This window comes from Geospiza fortis, unplaced genomic scaffold (genome assembly GCF_000277835.1).
Source record: "Geospiza fortis unplaced genomic scaffold, GeoFor_1.0 scaffold83, whole genome shotgun sequence".
Classification (NCBI taxonomy): domain Eukaryota; kingdom Metazoa; phylum Chordata; class Aves; order Passeriformes; family Thraupidae; genus Geospiza; species Geospiza fortis.
In genome coordinates, this window is record NW_005054513.1 from 850563 (window position 1) to 869949 (window position 19387).

Consider the following 19387-nt stretch of genomic DNA (forward strand, 5'->3'; position numbering starts at 1 on the left):
GTCGGCCTGGCCTGATTTTGTCGGAAGGGAAAACTTTGCCGGGACGCTCCCGCCCCCGCTGCGGGCCCTCCCCCTCGGCGGCACGGCCCGGGTGGCTCCCACAGTGACCCTGCCGTGCCTTGTCCCCCTCCGCAGGGCACTATGAACGAGGAGCAGTTCGTGAGCATCGACTTGGACGATGACAACATCTGCAGCGTCTGCAAGCTGGGCACCGAGAAGGAAACGCTGTCCTTCTGCCACGTCTGTTTCGAGCTGAACATCGAAGGTGAGATTCCATGGGAGCTGGAGCCTTCCTGGGCCAGCCCGGCCGGGGCTGAGCGCACAGACGGCTCCTCCAAAGCTTCCATGGGGTTTGGAAACGTCTGTCTGTAGACAAAGTTTTAAATCAGTTTGTTTTCTAGCTCTAAAGGTGGGTGCTGCTCCTCCAGATGTGAGGGTGAGCCCCCTCTTTCCAGACCCTCTGGAACGCCCTGGTGTTTATTCCATCTCCTGGCTTTAGACCGCTGATGTTGGACTTGGGATCTGAATCACGTTCTGCCTTTATTTGCTCAATAATTAGAGGGGGTGTATGTATAAAGCAAGCTTAAATTGCAAATTTTATAGCATACTATTCAGGGTTTTTGGAAGCAGATCACTTTGCTTTCACTAGATCTGCTCAGGGGAACGGAATTCTTGTTTTCATATTTTCTTTCTGAAATTATGAAAGAAATTTCAAAATTTCTTTTTGTTGTCATAAAATGTTGGTATGTGTAATGTGATAAAGCAGGGTTCATTGTCAAAGCTTCCTAAAGTCAGCATCTTGTAAAGTAGGAATTTTTGCCATCTTTTAAAAGACTAATCTTGTAGAACCATTTTGGCCTCCAGAATAGTATTTTTAAAATTTTAAACCTGTTTTCGTAAAGAATTTTGCCATCTGGTTGCTTTTCTTCATGCATGAATGAGCAGTAGATTATTTTTGTCCCTTTTTAAATCAAATTGTTTGTCTTTGGAGCAGCAAAGTAACTTCTTCCCCTTACATAGAGTGGTCTTTGCCAATTATATGTAGATATGACCACCCCGAGTAATTTATGTTGTGACGCAGTTGAATTTGAAGATCTCAACAGTGTTATGTGATTAGTCCCATCATTTCTGTTATCATTCCTTGATAACAGGTAGTAGACTTTTGTTGCTAGTAGAGGCAGTGTATTTCAATCTGAGCACTACCTGGATATTTCAGAAGTAATTGCCATGTTTTTTGCTTTTGTTTAGAAGAGACATGCGTGTGTACTTGCAGTTTTTGTTGAAACTCAAGAGCAGCTGTCTAACCTAAGTCAGTCTCTTTGAGTTTTCTTATAGCTTTAGAATGTTAGGTTTAGACTTCTCAATATGGAGAGAGGATGTTTCTCTCTCTAGGCTTTGAAAACATACCAGCACACTGAGAATTAAGTGCTTCCATTACACTGCTAATCTAGTTTTGTTTTGAAAGTGTTGAAAGTGATAGAACACATTAAAAAATTGCTGTATGGTTTCTGTGCTCTGTTGTTTGAGATAAGCTGTGGATTTGTCAAAGCTGCTTGTTATGGCTGTGACTTTACAAAGTGATCATGTGTTTTAAGTGGAATAGGTTTGGGATTTTTTGCTCTAAATAGCCTTGGTGCTAGGAAAGACTTAATCTGTGGAAACCTTTACATAATCTTCTACATTTCCAGCTAATTTTAAAAGGAGGCTGCATGGAATAGAATAGTGATAAAAGCTTCCCTAAAGTTATAGGCCACTGCAATTCTATTATTTTGCATAATAAAAGTATACACATCTTTGATCATGTTAACATCAAAATGCCTCAATTTCTGATAGTCTGTCTTTTGTGTGCCACTTTGAAAAGATGTACTGTTACTGCTCATAGGGAGGAGAGGCTTAAAAGTGGCAGAGGCTGTGTCAGTGGCTTTTTATATAGAGTCATTATAAGGCTTTTTAGCTGAACTGCTGCATGAGTCAGCTCTTTACCATACTTACGGTCACACTTTTCCTACTTTTGACAGATCTCTACATTCCTGTATTTTTTTTTTGTGACAAAGACTGATTTTTATGTTTCTCAAATAAGTCTTTTGGCAGCCCTGGGTACAGCATGAACTGGGTGGTTCACTGAAGCACAGTGTTATGCTGGATGTTTTCATACTGACCTCCTGGTTATGTTTTAATGGAGTTCAGATGCATTAAAACTTGTTGAACAGAATCAGCTGCAAGTTGCATCAACTCCTGTAGATTTGTTATCCCACACTTACAAATGAGTGTCGATCTCGCTGATCGTTTGTCTTTTTATGTAGCATCATATTTAAAACTGTCAGCAATTAAAACCCATACATATATTAAGTATTTCAGGAAGTGAAGTAGGCAATTCTAAAAAAGATACTCATGCAACAGCTAAGACAGGCTTGCTCATTTTTGGTATGGAACTGCTCCCTCATGGAAGCAGGAAATAGCTGCTGTTGGAGAGCAGGCAGGCTATTAGTCACAGCTCAGCATCTTGCAGGATGCTTGAGTACTCCCACCGTTTGCAGCACCCTGTTAACTTCCATGTGTTAAGTGCTGTCTGACTTAATTGGAATGTGTGGCACCTCTTGCATCTTTCCTGACCGTGCAGTCTGCACCAGGAGCTGGCTCAGGATAGAAAGGAGCATTACAGATGTGCAAGGGCTAGCAGTGGGCTTGGCAATCTTAGGTTTGCAGGACTCAATGATCTTGAAGGTCTTTTCTGACCTAAATGTACTTTTGTTTTGTGAGTCTAGGTATGAAATTCTGGAAGTAGGCTTCCCAGCTTTCTTTTTTTAGCAGGGCATCATAGTAACAAAACTGCTGAGGACTATTCTGTTTCCCCTCATGCCAGCAGCATGTGACTGCTTAAACCTGGACACGGCAAGTCCATGTGCTGGGAACTGATGCAGCTGAACCCTCAAAACAGACTTTCTCAAGTGTCTGTGAACAAAATACTACAGAAATATAATTTACTTAGCTGCACTTAATTACAGTGTAATCTAGTGGTGGCGAATCTTTGCATCTCCTGGCATCTGTGAGTGCAGCAGCTGGACAGGTTTGCCTGTGTCTCAGTGGTGATGTTGATGATTGGCTTGGGTCAGTAAGAGGAGGAATTAGAAATGGGGGACTTGGAGACCATCCCCATCTCTAATAATGACTGATGTCTGGATTAGTGTTATGGCTCAGCCTTTACTTTACTGACATTGAGTGTTTATTTGTAACCTTTATTATGTTTGGACTGTATCTTGGTAATGTTACATACTTGGGGGGAAAACTGTGTTTCTTTTATAGTCCTTTATGGAGAATACTGCTATACAGAAAGCTTCATCTGTCTTCTGTCTTGATTGAATAACTGTTGAATTTCTATTTAAGGAAGTCAGTTATCGTGCCATAAAACCTTTCATTTTTATCAGATATCAGATCTCCATCATTATTTTTCTAATAATAGATTTTTAGTATTTTAGTGAGATAAACTGTGATTATGCTTCTTACTAAGTTCAGTTAATTCACAGAAACTGCTGATTTGATTGTAAGTAGGAGATCAGCTGTGGTGTCTGTCCCAGAATTTATTCAGGAGTGATACTTATGGATTATAGGATCTATTTCTCTAAAGCTGACTGAAAGAGTGATAGCAAGGGGAGAAGAAAAGAGAATGTGGGCACTGGAATAACTAAAGCCAATATGCAGGTTTAAACTTAACCCTCTTAAATGTCATCTGTCTTTCTTGAACAAGGAAAGAGCAACATGCTCAGCAGAGTTTAGTAGTTCTGGTCTTCAGCCTAGAAGGGGTGAGAGCAGTGTTGTCTCTGCAAAGAGCAGTATTTTTTTCCTGTTGCACTGGCTCATCCAGCTCACTTAGTTTGAGGATTCATGCTCAGGGAAGCTGAGTGTACTAAGCTGCACCTAAATACTTCTGTTGCCAAACTAGCTTTTGTGTCTGAAGGTTCATAGTCAGATGATACAGCACAGCAGAATATTAATGTGCTTCTTAAGGTTTAAAATATGCAGAGTACTTACATGTGAAAGACTAAACATTTTGAGAAATGAAGCTGATTGTGAGCAGTGTTTTTAAAGTTGTACATGGGGTTTAGAATATCTTGGTGGGCAGGATCTGCTGGGCTTTAACGTTGGGCTTTGTTTGCCTTGTGCAGATGAAGCGAGCATCAGAGATGGTGCATTGTTTGCTTTTCTGAGTAGGTGTCACAGTAGTAATCAGTGCATTGAAACAGGAAACGTTTTAAATTCATACGTGACTGGTTTGCATAAGCCAGGAAATCACGTGTTGTGTGTTAGTGGAAACAAAGTTCTTCTTTTTAATTTCATTAGAATATGAGAAAATGATTAAGTGAACTCTGCTAGCAGAGATACAGTACTAACAAATCTGCTGTGATACCTCAGGGGTGGGGAGAAATGCATGAAAACTGAAAAACACGTGCTTGTGTATATATAAAAACTGTCTGTAAATGTATAAATCAACAAAACAAAATCCTCTGCCTGAATATGGTGTTTTGAAACTCCAGTTGTTGCATTTCCAAGTCGTGGATGCTCCATCCCTAGAATTGTTTTAAGGGCAGGTGAGTTGGAGCTCTGAGCACCCTGCTCTAGTGGAAGGTGTTGGAATGAGATTTAGGGTTCCTTCCAACCCAAGCCAGTCTGTGGCTCTGTGTGACCGTGTATCCTGTGTCTCACCCCTCACACAGCAGCTGCCAGAGGCTCCTGCCTGTGGTGCTGCTTAGAACTGTTCAGCTTTATTCCCATGGGAAGGCATTGCACAAGGCAGCTGTGTCCTGGGATCCTCTGGACACCTGTGGAAATCCCAACTTCAAGATATTGAACATCAAACTTAGAAGTCTATCACAATTATGGCTTACCTTTACATTACTTTACATAGTGTATCTGTCTTCAACTGGGTTTATGCTGGTATTTCTTAATGAAGAATTATTTTTAAAACCTGCATTTCCTCACATTCAGGAGTTGTAATGGAGACAAATGGTAATAGAAGTGGCAAATGTGATTGTTTGAGATGATTTTTTACTCTTTTGCTTGTCCAGTGCTGCTAACTACAATAACATCTTGGAGAATGCTGGCTGACAAGCAAACTGGCTCACTTCCATTTCTGTTTAGAGCTGAGCAGCTGAATAGCAAATGACAGTTCCCATCCCAAGTCCTGTAATACAAGAGACAGTGTAAGTACTGGGCATCCATTCCCCTGATTTATGTTGAAGTAGTTAGATTTCCATGGTCCTTTAAAGTGCTGATAGACTCAGCTTTTGAGGCAATTTCAGCATCAGGTTAGTGCTTCTGAGTCTCCAGGCTGAGACAAGGATGTTATGTTATAAATAAATCTGTTTTACCACATAGCTTTTTTCCTGTTAAGGCCTATAAAATCTTGTATAATATTCTCATTCTGTGTTCATTAAAAAAAAAAAAAAAAAAAAAGGAGGGAGGGGGTGGGGGGTTTAGTTGTTGCAGACGTATAAGCATTCTAATTTCAGGTTTTTTTCCTTTTTACACCCTGCAGAAGAATATCTCACAGAAATAAAATGTGTTGTAAGGTGTAGTTGAAACAAGTGGAAATCACTGATTTAATTCTGTTCCAGAATATTACACATCCTTATTTTTTCAGTGTTAATGAAAGATAAACAGTAAAATAGATTATTCTGGCAATAAAAGCTAAAAAATGCCATCATTGCCCTTTAAACTAGACAGATGAGAACTTGTTTCAAGGTAGCATTTGCAGGCCAGGAGTATGACTCATTTCTGCAAAGTTGAATGGACATGTGAAATTAGCTGCAGTTTCCACTAAAGCTCTTAATTACAAATTCAAGTCTGAGCATGATTGGAGATGTTGTTCTTACTCTGAATGCTGTACAAGTACCACTGAGTAATGCTAAGATGTGGAGCTGGTTCAATAAAAACATTTTTGCATTCTTAATGTACAGATTTGGGAGATTTGTCCATGCAAGCAAGATAATTGAGTATTTATGTTACCTGGCATCATCCAGACTGCAGAAGTACCAGCTTATGACTTCCACTCTCTTCTGGTTGTCTAACTGATTTTTCTTACAAAGTATGTGGCATAATATTTTCAGTAGTGAAGTTTTCATCAGTGCATTGCTTTGTTTAATACAGTAGCAAATTCTTCTTAGTAAAGTAGTTTATAAGGAACATGATTTTTGAAAATATATTTAAGGGGCCAGCTGAATTTCTGTTCTGTCTGATATATTTGCTCTGTGCTAAAATACAAATGAGCTGATCGGAATGAAGTGGGAGGTGATTTGTGTGCACACTTGATGTGTGGAAAGTGCTGGCATTATCATATGAAAGCGAGGAGAGAACTTTAATTTATGAACAAGATAATATCTGGTATTTGCAAAGTGTCTGGTTTTAGAAATTAATGAATGGCACTGGCATCTTCCTTCTAGCCAGTCTAATAAATCATAAGATTTAACTCTGAAATGAGATTGCATGTAAACCCTTAAAAATAGCAGTTGGCTTTACATCTTGTCAAGGAGATGTACTGGAGATACACATCTCTAATGATCCTGCTTTTCAGTGTTGGCAGAATCGTACAGCTGAAGAGTATCAGGTTTTTGTCATTTAGACTTGTGGATAACTTGTTGTCTTATGTTATCATGGGCTGCTTTTGTCTCATGCATTTTGAACAGGTCTTGGGATCTGCTTTTCTGGGAACCTCCCTCTTTCAGCACTCTTGGTAAGCAGCCTATGCAGCAGTGGCTTAAAATAAACAGACATGAACATTGAATGTCTTGTGAAGCCTTTCTGTCTGCCCACAAGATAAACCACGCTGGAGCTCATCTGACCTTTGTGCTCCCAGTGGACACTCAGAGATGTCTGGGAGCTGTTCCATGAGCTGGCTGAACATCCCTGTTTACAGAGTGCTCCTGAGGTGCACAGCTGAGGGGAGCAGCAGCTGGAACATCTGGGAGCGCACAGTGAAGACCAGGGCTCTGAAAGTGGGCAGCCACAGGCAAGGGTTCTTGCTTACTCTAGGATTAAAGGAGAAGACCAGAGGTGTCTGTCACAAATCCCTCTGGAGTTCAGTGTTTCAGGTGAGGTGAATTGTGCCTGAGAGGCATTTCTTCACTGCCTGTGAAGGCAGGTCTCCACAGCTAACTCAAACTGGAGGCAGAAGAGATGCTCAGGTATAAATCTTACCCATAAATATCTGTAAATTCTTTAAGGAGGCTTTAAGTAACTAATGGCGTAGTGCAAACTTATCATTGACTATTCATGCGTCTACAAGTATTCCTGTTAATTTTAGTTCATCTTAGATTCAGGGGAGATTTTCTACTTCAGCTGCTATTCACCATTGCAAAAAATAAATTAGTTTACAGCATGACATTAGAAAATGCTAAGAAGGGAATGTAAGCTTTCTTTAACATTATTTCCAACTGATGGATCTGAAAGACCAAATAAGAAGTTTGGTTGTTTGGTTTTTTTTAAAGAGAATAGCAAACAAATGAAAAAAACCCACTGTTGAAGATAAGCAGGCTAATGATCACTGATTTATTTTTTTCTATGGAAACATTTGTGAAGGGATGTGGAATAATCTTGGTATTCAAGAACATTCCTTTTGAATTGGACTTGTTGATTACTTTTATACTCTCCAAACAGGACAACTCTTCTAGACAGCTTTATGTAAACAAACATTTCACTTGCTCATATGAACAAACATTTCACTTTTAGATTTTGTGTCTTTATAATGAAGAAGAGTTATACACAGTTCTTGGTGAATGAGTTGCAAAGGCAGAAATAGTCTTTGTAGGTTTCTTACCCTCAAAAGAGCCAGAAAGCAAAAAACTTTAATACGATGAAAACTCATTTACTTTCAAGTACAAATGCCTTAAAATGGGGTAGAATTTCTTGAGATGAGATTGCTCACCTGGTTATCTTGTAAATATTCTCCCTGCTCTCAGCTACTTTACAGTTATGAATAAATAGAAGTCACAAAAATGTGTATTAACCTGCCTGATTGCTAGTCATGCATTTACAAAATTACTTTGTAGGAGTGGATTAGGAGTCATGTTGACTGGCTGCCTTGCATAGCTTATAAATTGAAAGTCAGGGTTTGGGTTGAGTTGGTTTTTTTTTTGCCTAAGCATTAGGCAGTTATGTAGGAAGTCCTGTTCTTCAAGTCAATATACAAAGATATAGAGTGAAGTGATATGTTCATATCCCATCTAGGACACATGAGTTACTAGAATCAGAAACAAATAATGGATTGTAAGCAGTTATGTTGTTTTATCATTGTCTGGAGGTTTGGCATCAGCCTGTGAATCATGTGCACTTGAGGAATGATCTCTGGCATGAGCTTGTTTCCTTATAGCATCTGTGCTGTCTTAAGTTTGTTAGATATGGTCTTGTAGATATTAGCAAATTTTGTGGGATTTTTTTTCCCCTGCAGATTAAACTTTTCTTCTCTGGGTGTTGTTGGGTGGGATTTTTGTTGCTTTTTGAAGGGTTTTTTCCTTCTCTGAAGAAGTGAACATGAAATTTAGGGTGTACTTGGACATAGTCTGCAGTCCTGTTCTTGGAAAGTAAGACAAGGAACAAATGTACATACCTGCAAATGGGGGAGTGGGGAAGTTGATGGATTTACAATTGCAGACTTGAAGAACCAGACAAAAAGTAAGAAAGATTGAGGCTGATATTGGCAAACAGAAATGTGGAAACAGAACTGAAACCCTGTGAAAGTCCCTGAAACTCACAATAGCTGTTTATCAAAATTACAGTATTGCTTCTTGTTTTGTGCAGAAATCTTGCCATGCTTTATTCATCTGTAGGTGTATAGTGTTGAATAAAGCAATAAAACTGAATCATTTTTATATATCACTTGGTCCATGCCAGCTCACCAGATTGTAGCTTTTTCTGCATTTGTGATGAAGGGAAAAAATATGAAGTAGTCTGAGTGGAGTATGAAATCTTCCCAAAAAGAAATGGACATCTTTTCTGCCTCATGAGGCTGATGGTATTGCCCACAACAGAAGGATTTGTTCCAAACTTGCTGTAATTCTGGTGTGTGGTTGTTAGCTTGTGCTGGCACAGCAGCTGCTGTCCCTGCTCAGCTCTTCCAGAAGGTTATGGCTGATGTTCTCTGCATAGGAAAGGACTAATTGTCACCTTGGGACAAAAGAGAGATGGATGCTTGTTTTAGTTTTGTGTGTGATTGTTACAGCAAAAATCCAAACCAGTTACGTGAAAGCTGAAGCAGGTCTGTTAGCAGTTGTCTGCAAAACTGGTTTGGATTTGCACATTTTCAGTTCCTTACTTTATTCAAGATTCCTTAGATAGGAGCCCTTTGGGGGTTTTGCAGTGGAATAGGAGAAGGGACAGGATGTAAATTCTTATCTTGTATACTGAAAGTGTTTCACAACAACCTGCCCTGTGCTCAGAAAGAGGGACATTGTGGCTAATGTGTGGCATATAAATAGCAAAGCTTAAACTCCTGAAGTAGCATGGGTTTTTTTTTCTTCTGTAATAATTGCTCATTTCAGGCACTCTATTACAGAGTTCAGATAAAACAGATCTCTTTGAGCAGCATGCCTTTAGAAGGGGGAAGTTAGCAATGTTCAGAACTCTTAAAAGATAAATTCATCAGAAGGAAACACTTGAATAACCTTGAGCTTAAGGCTTGGACATAATTCAGTTGGGGCTTTTATGAGGTCATGCTGCACTTGTTCTTTCTTTGTGTAACAATTTGTGTGTTGGCTATTTTGTGTGGTCTTATGCTCCTCTCCTACTGGACAAGTAACATTAATTCTCATTGAAATAATGAAGCAGCCTCAAAGGAATTTCTTTTTTTAAGTGATACCATCAGTATTCTGTCATTTGTTGTGCAGGTGTGTTTGTTAAGTGGGTTCCTGAGCATTATTCTGTGGAAAAATGTGCAAAGCAGGTTTTTCAGCCCATTGATTATTTTCTGTAAGTAAAAGAAAGCACTATGAGCAGCAGCAAAGTAGAATGTTGAAGAATCACTTGGGTAAAGCAGGTAACATTCAACAAATCACTCCAGTTTTCTAGGGTTTGTGGTGTTGTGAATATATTTGCCTTATAATTTCACTTAACCAGTGTTTGCTTTCCTGTGATGCCTTAAAGACTTAAAGTTTCCATCATGCTACTTGAGTTAAGCAGGCTTGCTCTATTTAAATGGTGCTGATAAGTCCTGAAAAAAAAAAATACTTGTCTTTCTTGTTTTCAATAGAAATGTTTGTTGTGATTTTTTAAGTCTCTGTAAAGATAGAGAGGTAAAATAGCATTGCAAGTGGGCAGCAGATTATGCAGAGTTTAAGAAAAGTTGGTGAGTATTTGTTTGCTGAAAGAGGTTGAAAAGAATTTTGAGGTGTTGAGTGAGAATCTTGACTGCCCCTTACTCTTACCTCTGGAGTAAAGAGTGTACTTTACTCCAGAACTTCCTTCTTAAAAGTTGCCTCTGGTTAGTATGTGAGTTTTGTTTCTTCTAATAGTTACCTCATGAACAGAAGGAACATCTGTTTTTTTAAAGTCATGAAAACATCATTTTCATGACTTTACCTTCTCCCCCTGGTCCTAAGAACAAAATTAATCCCAGTGCTGTTTTCTTTTGTTTTCCATTTTTTTAGATATTTTTGCCCCATAAATTGTGTGCACTCTCAGGAACTCAGCCAGAAAATAATGCACTTAAATTTCAGTGCTGCCCAAAGAGTGGAAAATCAGCAATTTGTGATGGCTACTCTAGATGTTTGAACTCCCCAACTTCAAACAGCAGACACCAGCAAGTGAGATAATCAAAATGAAGTGCTTGGATTTGTTTTCAGTTTCTTGTTAAAAATTTTACTTTTTCGGATTAGTTTTGAGAGTAGTGTGGGATTTTGTGGGATTCAGTAATTTAACAAAAACATTGTATCATTTGTTAATTGTTTGGGTTGGGGAGATTACGCTTTGCCTCAAGAATTTAAGAGGTTAAATCAAACGGAACTGAGACTTGTTGTAACATGTAGCTTTGTTCTAACTGTCTGTAAATGTCTCTGTTACCAGATTTTGTTACCTGTTGCACTTCATGGGTTTTCTTTTATTTTAGTCACTTTTAATGGATAATTGCTGCAGGTTGGTTCAAGTTGCCTAGATTCAAAGATACAGTTACCTTGTTTGTTGTTTTCAATACTTCAGCATTAAGCACTTTCAACCTCTGGTTCACAGGTAATATTATTGTTATTTGCAGTGACAAACTTGTTAGACAGCGTTGGTTTTCATTGTATTGAGACCCTCCCAAGTAATATATGGGGTACTGAGATAAATGACAAACTGTTTATTATTCTGGACTTGGATTCTGGATCTACTGTGTATGTGAAGAAAAATAAATATCCACTGAAGTTGCAGAAAGTAATTTTGTAGTGGGGCTACTATTAACTTTCTGGAATAGTCATTTCTCATACCATCTGTGTTCACTCACCAACTGCAGATCTTCACAGATTGTGTTCCTTTTTAACCTGTCAATCACTAGCTGTTACTTAGAGGTTTAAGTTACCTGCTGTAGCTATTTGAACAGTCTTTGAGGGAGGATGAGCGAAGAGGAGAATAAACATCCATCTTGTGTGATGTCATGGTTTAACCCCAGTGGGATGGGGAGACAATTTCAGCTTGTGGGCTGAGACAAAGACGGTTTCAAAGGGAGAGCAAAAGCTGCCTGTACAAGCAAAGCAAAAAAAGAATTCATTCATTGCTTCCCATGGTTGTGCAGGTGTTCAGCCACCCCAGGAGAGCAGGGCTCTGCCATGCAGAACGGTGACTTGGGATGACAAACACCATCACTCCAAGCATTCCTCCCTTCCACCTTCTTCCCCCAGCTTTATACACTGAGCATGATGCCATCTGGTGTGGAATATCCCTTGGGTCAGTCGGGATCAGCTGTTCCACCTGTGTCCTTTCCCAGCTCCTTGCATGCCCCCAACCTCTGTCAGGGTGGTGAGAGACAGAAAGGGCCTTGACTGTGTAAGCCCTGCTCAGTGATAATGAAAACACTGCAGTGCAAATCCAAAACACAGCCCCATATTACACTGTGATAAAAATTAACTCTATCCCAGCCAAAACCAGCACATCTCAAATGAATTTCAGGACACTTTAATGTTGGCAAGCATTGACACTGTTAGAGCTTGCTTCCCTAGCTAGGCTGCAGGCTTGTACCAGTGCAAAATAATAAACTATTACTGAAATCTGAGTTATGTTTGACCACTTGAATGAGACAAGCCTGCACCCTGCAGTACTTGAGCAGATGGCTCATAACATTATGCATAGAAGATGGGAGCTTTGTATGAGTGCTGTCAGACTGCTCTGCAGGATCGTTCTATAGAACTTGCTGGTACACAGTTGGGTTTATTTTACTTCTTCAGCTTATACACTTGTGTATAGGGAGGATGCAGCATGTGTGGAGTTGTCAGTTTGCTTCATCTCTGTCACTGTGCAAGAGGCACACGCTGAAGTCCTGCTCCAGAGATTATGGTGTGCAAAACAATTTGCTTGATAAGGACTCAAACCTGAGGGAAATTCCACAAATTTTGGGCTGTGATGTACCCTTGTTTGCTTCAGTGATAAGACTGATCACTGAATTTTTTTTTCTTGGTTGCTTGTGAGTAAAGATATTAAAAAATCAGCAGTAAGTGAATTTCTTTCTGTTGTGTCTTTACAGGAGTACCAAAGTCAGACCTTCTACATACAAGATCTTTAAGGGGGCACAGAGACTGCTTTGAAAAATTCCACTTAATAGCAAATCAGGACTGTCCACGATCAAAGCTCTCTAAAAGTCCTTATGCAGAAGTAAAAAATATCTTGAGCAAAAAAATTAACTGGATCATACAATATGCACAAAACAAGGATTTAGACTCTGATTCTGAAAGCTCAAAACCATCCCAACATCAGCTTTTTAGCTTCAGACATCAGACTGATAGAAAATTACTCCCACAGTTTGACTCCCCAGTACCTAGATACTCTGCAAAATGGATAGATGGGAAATCTGGAGGCATCTCAAGCTGCTCACAGACTCTGCTGGAACCAAGAGAATCCACTGATTTCAGACTCGGTGCTACCTTCTGCTGCAGCAGCGTTTTGTGGTCCAACCGCAGCCAGGTCCAGAAAGCTGAAAAAGCTGAAGGTGATTCACTTGCCAGTGTTCGTAGGAGACATCCTCAGCACAGCAGGGAGGAACGTGAGTATGCATCCATTTACACACAGCCTAACAAGCAAGGGCTTTTTTTAAATACCTATTGACCACTTCATGTCTCCACAGGGTGTTTGTTCTCATCCTGAGGTCCAGCATGTAAAATCTCGGGGGAAAAAACAGCTACCTGGCTGAGCAAATAGGGTGGTTTGGCTGGTGTTTTTTCTTTTGGGTTTTTTTTATTTTATTTTACTCTTAGCTGTAACCCAGTGTGATTCAGGACATGTCTAATTTATGCAAAAAATTTAATTTCCATATGTCATTCCTGGGAGTTGCACAGCCCTGCCTGTGGAGGTGGAGGTTACTCAGCTCTTGCAAATCTCTCTTATTGAACTTGCACAGTGCCCTGAATTCCACTTCACAGAGACCTGCCCTACACAGCAGGGGAAATTAGAGGTCATGTAGCAGAACAAACTTGTGAAATTATAGTTGCAGACTTCCCAGTGCATTTTACTGGATTTTTTTCCTTGTGTTTGTTGAGCATAAGAAACTGGGAAAGCCCTTCTGCCACCATGTCCTCTTAACAGCTGTAGCAGAAGACCTGAACTGTATTTTGATGATGGTGAAAATAACAGAAAATTAGTTTCCCCGTTAAGAAGAAATCTTTAGAAAAAGCTAGGATATTTTAGTGTCTCTGGAATCAGACTGCATGAAATGTGTTAGGAATAGATTCCTAGAGGTACGTGCTGTTACCATCCTGCTTTTTAGGCAGTACTTGGTCCTGAACTGGTGTATGTCCACTCTTACATTTGTAGATGAGGAAAGTAATTGGAGAGGGTTTCTGAATTTCAAAAGAGCTGAGAAAGAAAACAAAAGCACTGATAAAATATTCCAGGGAAAAACAGGTGACGAAAATCAAGGTAGTAATGGAATCAGAATGTCAGAAGAGTCAGAGAAAGAGGTACTGTAAAAAGTTGGAATTGGCTTCTTTAGCCTCCCTTTTTTTTAACAAACTGATAATTCTGTCCTTGCAAAGCTGAGTCATTTCTCATTCTTTATGAAAGGATTTTACTTAACTGCTGCATGATGTGTCATGTTGCATTTGCAGTGAATTAGTAGCCTTAAAGCCATAAATCAAAACAGATACATTAGGCTGTTTGACCACCTGTCCACTGGAGTCATAAATTGGGATTACATAAATCAGGACATATAACAGAGGAATTATGGAAGCTTGACCTGGTTTATGGGGTTGTCTAACTGAAGTTAGTGACTTGGAGTTTATCTCCAGTCTTTGATTTTAGGATGGGAACCTAAATCTGCATTGAGCACAATAACAAGCTTTTTCTTCTGACTACAAAATGCAGCTTTGAGGCATTTTTGCTTGTATTTTGCAGTATTTACCTTTAAAAGACATTCATGTGGAGTCTCTATGATTAAGTTTGTATGTTAGATGTAAACTTAGACTGCCAGAATTAGGCACCTTCTTACTGCAATACTTTCAGTCTTAACAACATAGCTGACTACTGAAAAACAGTATTAATAGAAATGTAAATAGCTTGGCCAGTATTTTTTCAGAGTTTGCCTCAGCTGTGGATAGAATAATATTTTACCATTTAAATTCAGTGTTCCTTCTCCCTTTCCCTTCTGTATCAGAATAATGTGCCATGAAACAGTCCTGTCCCAAAACACTCACATGAAACATGTGAACCAGTCTGTCTGGCAGATGACAAAATGTTAATGAAAATACTGAAGAATGGGGAATTAGCATCCTACCACTGGGTATAAAAGAGTGAGGGGGAAATCTTGATATTTTTAGCTCTTAATTACTATATTAAATTTAGTCAGGGTTTTTATGGTGCTAAAAGGGTGGTAGAGGGTGAGAAGGGACTTTTCAGGTTTATTGATAGCTGAAGGTAGGCAGGAGCACCATTTTACCTGACTGATGGAGGAGAAAGGTGAATCTGTTTTATTCTTAGCTGGGATTATGTCTTGAGTACCAAGACTTAGCTATTGCCAGCTTCTTTGGCTTGGCAGTACTGTCAGCAGTTGAACATCCCACAACTGCCAGCTCTGAGAAAGTTTGAAAGGGAAGGCTTAGGATAATCAAATAATCCAGTGAGTAGCTAAAACCCATCTTTTTCAGAATTTGGGACTTTAAATTTGCCATGTAGAAACCTTTTGCACAGAGAAATCTCTGGAAAAAAGCTGCAGCATCGTTTTTTCTCTCAAGTATGCCATGAGAGCTTTGCTAAGCTGCAGCAGAAACAGCTTTGCTGAAGTTTAAAAACAGTATTTTAGAATTGCAAGGTCTTAAAGCTTGTGCCTGTGGCCAGTACCCCCTGTGGTGTTCAGATTGTCACTTTTCACCGTGGTGACAAGGGCATCTCAGCAGCAGCCATGGCACCACGTGTGCCCACTGCAGGGTTGAGGAAACCCTAGGAAGCAGACCAGTGCTTCCCTGCTGTTGATCAAGGGCAGTGAAGAACATTTTCACAGTTCCCTCCTCTGAGGCTTAATGTGTATTTTCTGTGAGGGTGATCAATGCACACAACCCGAGATACAGAAGGGCTTTTGAATGATACAGAGGATCTTATAGTTCTCACCAGGAGCACAGAAGGAAACCTGTTTTTATATGCTGGTCTTCATATCAAGCCAGGATTGTCCTTTGTCATTTGTCACTGAGATACTCAGTGGAAACTGTGCAAGTTATTATTTATGCATAAAGCACAAACCTTGATGACCAAAACAGGGAGCCACATGCTGAAAATTCTGTCAGGAAGCTGCTTCTTGCAGGCTGGGAAACATAGCAGGACTTAGCTCAGAATTGTCCCCTTTTCATTGTCCACAATTAAACAGATGTGCTTTCATGGGTTACACTGGGGAAATCATGTTTGGCAGTCAGAGGAGGGTATAGAATTTAAATGTGCCAAGCAGTTCTGACTCTGGATGCTACTCTTTTCAGGCCTTGATTTGCCACCCTTTTAACATTGAAGAGAGGGTTTTCTAATGGAGTAAGTAAATCCTTGTCTGTGTCAAAATTAAAAAGAGAATTTTCAAATTTTCCCCAAATCACTGATAAGTACTGTTGTCTCTGAATTACTGCCACACATCTGTTGATTATTAGAATGCAAATAGGAGAAATCTTGAGAAAATTGGAGTCTGCTTAGGGATGCTTGTGTGACTTTGGTAGTAGTAATAACAGATTTTATTGTTGCAGTGACTACAATGACTCTAGGAGAGTTAAAGCAACTTAATGAAAAACTGCTCAAGCAAATCCAGGGTGAGCATTTTCCAATACTCTTTGTTTTGGGTCTGTGGTGCTTTGTCATAAAAAAAGGTCTGGTTCTAAAAAAAAAAAATTGATTGCCTTTCTGTCAGTTACATTTTAATGGATGTCTCTTGTTTTCCATGGAAATGTGTGATAAAGAGAGATTTCATTATGTAATCTGCTTTGGTGCTGCAAATTGGCACAGTATTCTCTGAGAATTTGATTAGAACCATAGAATTGTTAAGGCTGAAAATGACCCTTAAGATCATCAAGTGCAACCATTAACCCAGCACTGCTAAGTTCCCCACAAAACCAGGTGATTCCTAAATCCCACATCTCCATGTCTGTTAAATCCCTCCAGGGATGGTGACTCCACCACTTCCTGGGCAGCCTGTTTGCAGTGCATGACAGCCCTTTCCATGAAGAAATGTTTCCTAATATCCAGTCTAACTTTGCCTGGTGCAAACAAAGCCCATTTCCTCTCATCCTGTCAGTTGTTACCTGGGAGAAGAGCCTGATCCCACCTGGTTTCACCCTCCTGTCAGGCAGCTGTAGAGAATGATGATGTACCCCCTGAGCCTCCTTTTCCCCAGGCTGAGCCCCCTCAGCTGCTCCTCATCACACTCGTGCTCCAGACCCTTCCCCAGCTCTGTTGCCCTTCTCTGGACATGCTCCAGCACCTCCATGTCCTTACTGTGAGGGGTCCAAAACCGATCACAGGACTGAGGTGTGGCCTCACCAGTGCCCAGAACACGGGGATGATCCCTGCCCTGGTCCTGCTACCACACCACTGCTGATCCAGGCCAGAGTCAGCTTTGTTTTCAATTCTATACCGATCCGCCTTGGCTCAGGTTGTCCATTGTTGCAGACATCTTCTCATGAAAATCCTTTCCTTAAGATTTTTCCTCCTGAGAAGCTGAGAGGCCTCAGGAACAAAATGTAAACAATGATTATCTGCTGCTGTGGAATGCAACAGGTGGATTTTTGATTGGCCCATCTTAAATGTTTATAATTAAGGGCCAGTCACAGCCCATCTAGCTCGGCTCTCTGTCCAAGCCACAAAGCTTTGTTATTCATTCTTTTCTATTCTTAGCTTAGCTAGCCTTCTGTAATGAAACCTTTTCTTCTATTCTTTTAGTATAGTTTTAATGTAATATATAATAAAATAATAAATCAAGCCTTCTGAAACATGGAGTCAAATCCTCATCTCTTCCCTCAACCTGAGACCCCTGTGAACACGGTCACAGTCCATAACTAGAAACAAAGTGATGCTGTTCAGTTTGCAATGCATACAGAGCTGTGCTGGAACCAGGAAAAGCAGAGCTCCTGTGCATGATCCCACTTAAATAAATGTCTGTGCCTCTTCCCCAGTGTTGTTTGTCGCTGCTTCCTAAGGCTGTGTCAGTGCAGGGGCCAAGTGCATTGACCCAGTGCTGTTGTTGCAGATGTGTTTGAGGAGCTGGCCCAGCAGGTGCAGGAGAAGGACTCCCTGGCCTCCGAGCTCAACGTGCGCCACATCGCCATCGAGCAGCTGCTCAAGAACTGCTCCAAGCTGCCCTGTCTGCAGATGGGAAGAGCAGGGACGAAATCCAACGTCCCCATATAAAGGGAAACAACTTCCATCCCCCTAGAGCAAACTGTCCCTAACAGCATTGATAACCATTAAGTACAGCTGCACCCATATCTAGAAGCTTTTGAGAAAACTTGGGCAGCTTTCTCTTTGTATTCATAATCCGTGGGAAGTCTTATTCCACTTTGGGTTTAACAAAAAGGGCAAATATTTTAGGTATTAAAATCTGCTGTAATAAGGTTTATTCACATTTGGGGATTATTATTTTTTCCCATAACTACGCATGAGCCTTGAAATGAATTCTGTGTTTTGTTTATAATAAAATTGTTTCTAGCAAAGAATGACCTGAAGCCTGTAAACCTGCCTCCTTCATACAGAGGACAAAGTAAAAATTTGACTTTTGATCAGGTCTGATCCTGTTACATCCAAGAGAGCTTTAAGGGGAGAACAGTATTAATGAAACTCATGTTTTCTTATTTATTATGAGCAATATTTTATTATTGAAATTTTATACTAAATAAATATCACTATTTTAGGTACTTTTCCAGATCTCTTTATAAAATGTCTGAGTTACTCTGTGTAACGTTTATGCCTTGTGTATGATTGTTTATCCTTTTTCAGGTCTGTATCTTTCATGATACAATTTTAAAAAGTATTGTTTCCCAAAGAGATGAATTTCACATGTTGAAGAGAAAACTCTAGTGGTGTATCAATTATTTTTATCAGCTTTATAACTGAAGAATTTGGTTCATGAGATGTTTTAAAAAGCACAGCATTTGCTTTAAATTAAAAAAGAATCCATACTTTGGTTTTAATGCATAGAAGTTGTTTTATATGTGTGAAATTTTCAATGCTGAAAAATTACTTTGAAAAAACTCAATAAATTTGTAATACTACACTGCCTTGTTATGATTTATTTATAAAGTTGGATCAGACTGATAAAGTGTTTTAATTCTGAAATGCAAGTAGTAATGATACATAATAAATCAGAAAAGCCTTTTGTATTTTTTAAACTTATGTCAGTTTACCAAGTCAAGAAATCTTAGTCTCTGCCAAAAATACTGCAGGGCTGCATTCGAGTAGCTGAAAGTTGCTGAGTTGCACTGAAAAAATCTGGGGGAGGATGGGATGAGTGGAAGATACAGACACACACACAAAAAAGTTAAAAGTCTATGTGCTTTTAGCTCCTGAAATGAAAATGGAGTAACTTCTATAGCTGAGCTGAAGGCATGACTAGCATGAAGAAAGGTTTAGGTTTGATTTTAAACTCAAGCTGAGAAATAAGCCAAAGTTCAGAGCAGGTTTATTGATTGGCCTATGTGTAGTGATAACTGAGTGTCATAGGACAGGTTGGTTTTATTTGTGGGGTTTTTTTTGTTTTGTT

At 39.7% G+C, this 19387-nt stretch overlaps 1 protein-coding gene across 2 annotated transcripts; it reads left to right on the plus strand.

The window, feature by feature from the left end:
* Positions 1–106: 106 nt before the first annotated feature.
* CUNH21orf91 (chromosome unknown C21orf91 homolog) lies at positions 107–18901 on the plus strand. 2 transcript variants are annotated; one of them, XM_005428939.2, is made up of 4 exons: positions 107–265; positions 12698–13213; positions 16383–16445; positions 17879–18901. In XM_005428939.2, exons 1-4 carry the CDS (start codon positions 142–144, stop codon positions 18037–18039), a joined length of 864 nt encoding a protein of 287 aa, XP_005428996.1. In that variant the 5' UTR covers positions 107–141; the 3' UTR covers positions 18040–18901. The 2 variants fall into 2 exon arrangements, with proteins under 2 accessions (XP_005428996.1, XP_030919424.1); XM_031063564.1 differs by lacking the exon at positions 107–265 and adding an exon at positions 10686–10790.
* Positions 18902–19387: the final 486 nt, after the last annotated feature.

Coding starts and splice junctions, on each gene's coding strand:
- CUNH21orf91 (XM_005428939.2), top strand. CDS start 142: ATGAACGAGGAGCAGTTCGTGAGCATCGACTTGGACGATGACAACATC. Junction 266..12,697: donor TTTCGAGCTGAACATCGAAG/GTGAGATTCCAT, acceptor GTGTCTTTACAG/GAGTACCAAAGTCAGACCTT. Junction 13,214..16,382: donor TCAGCACAGCAGGGAGGAAC/GTGAGTATGCAT, acceptor TTATTGTTGCAG/TGACTACAATGACTCTAGGA.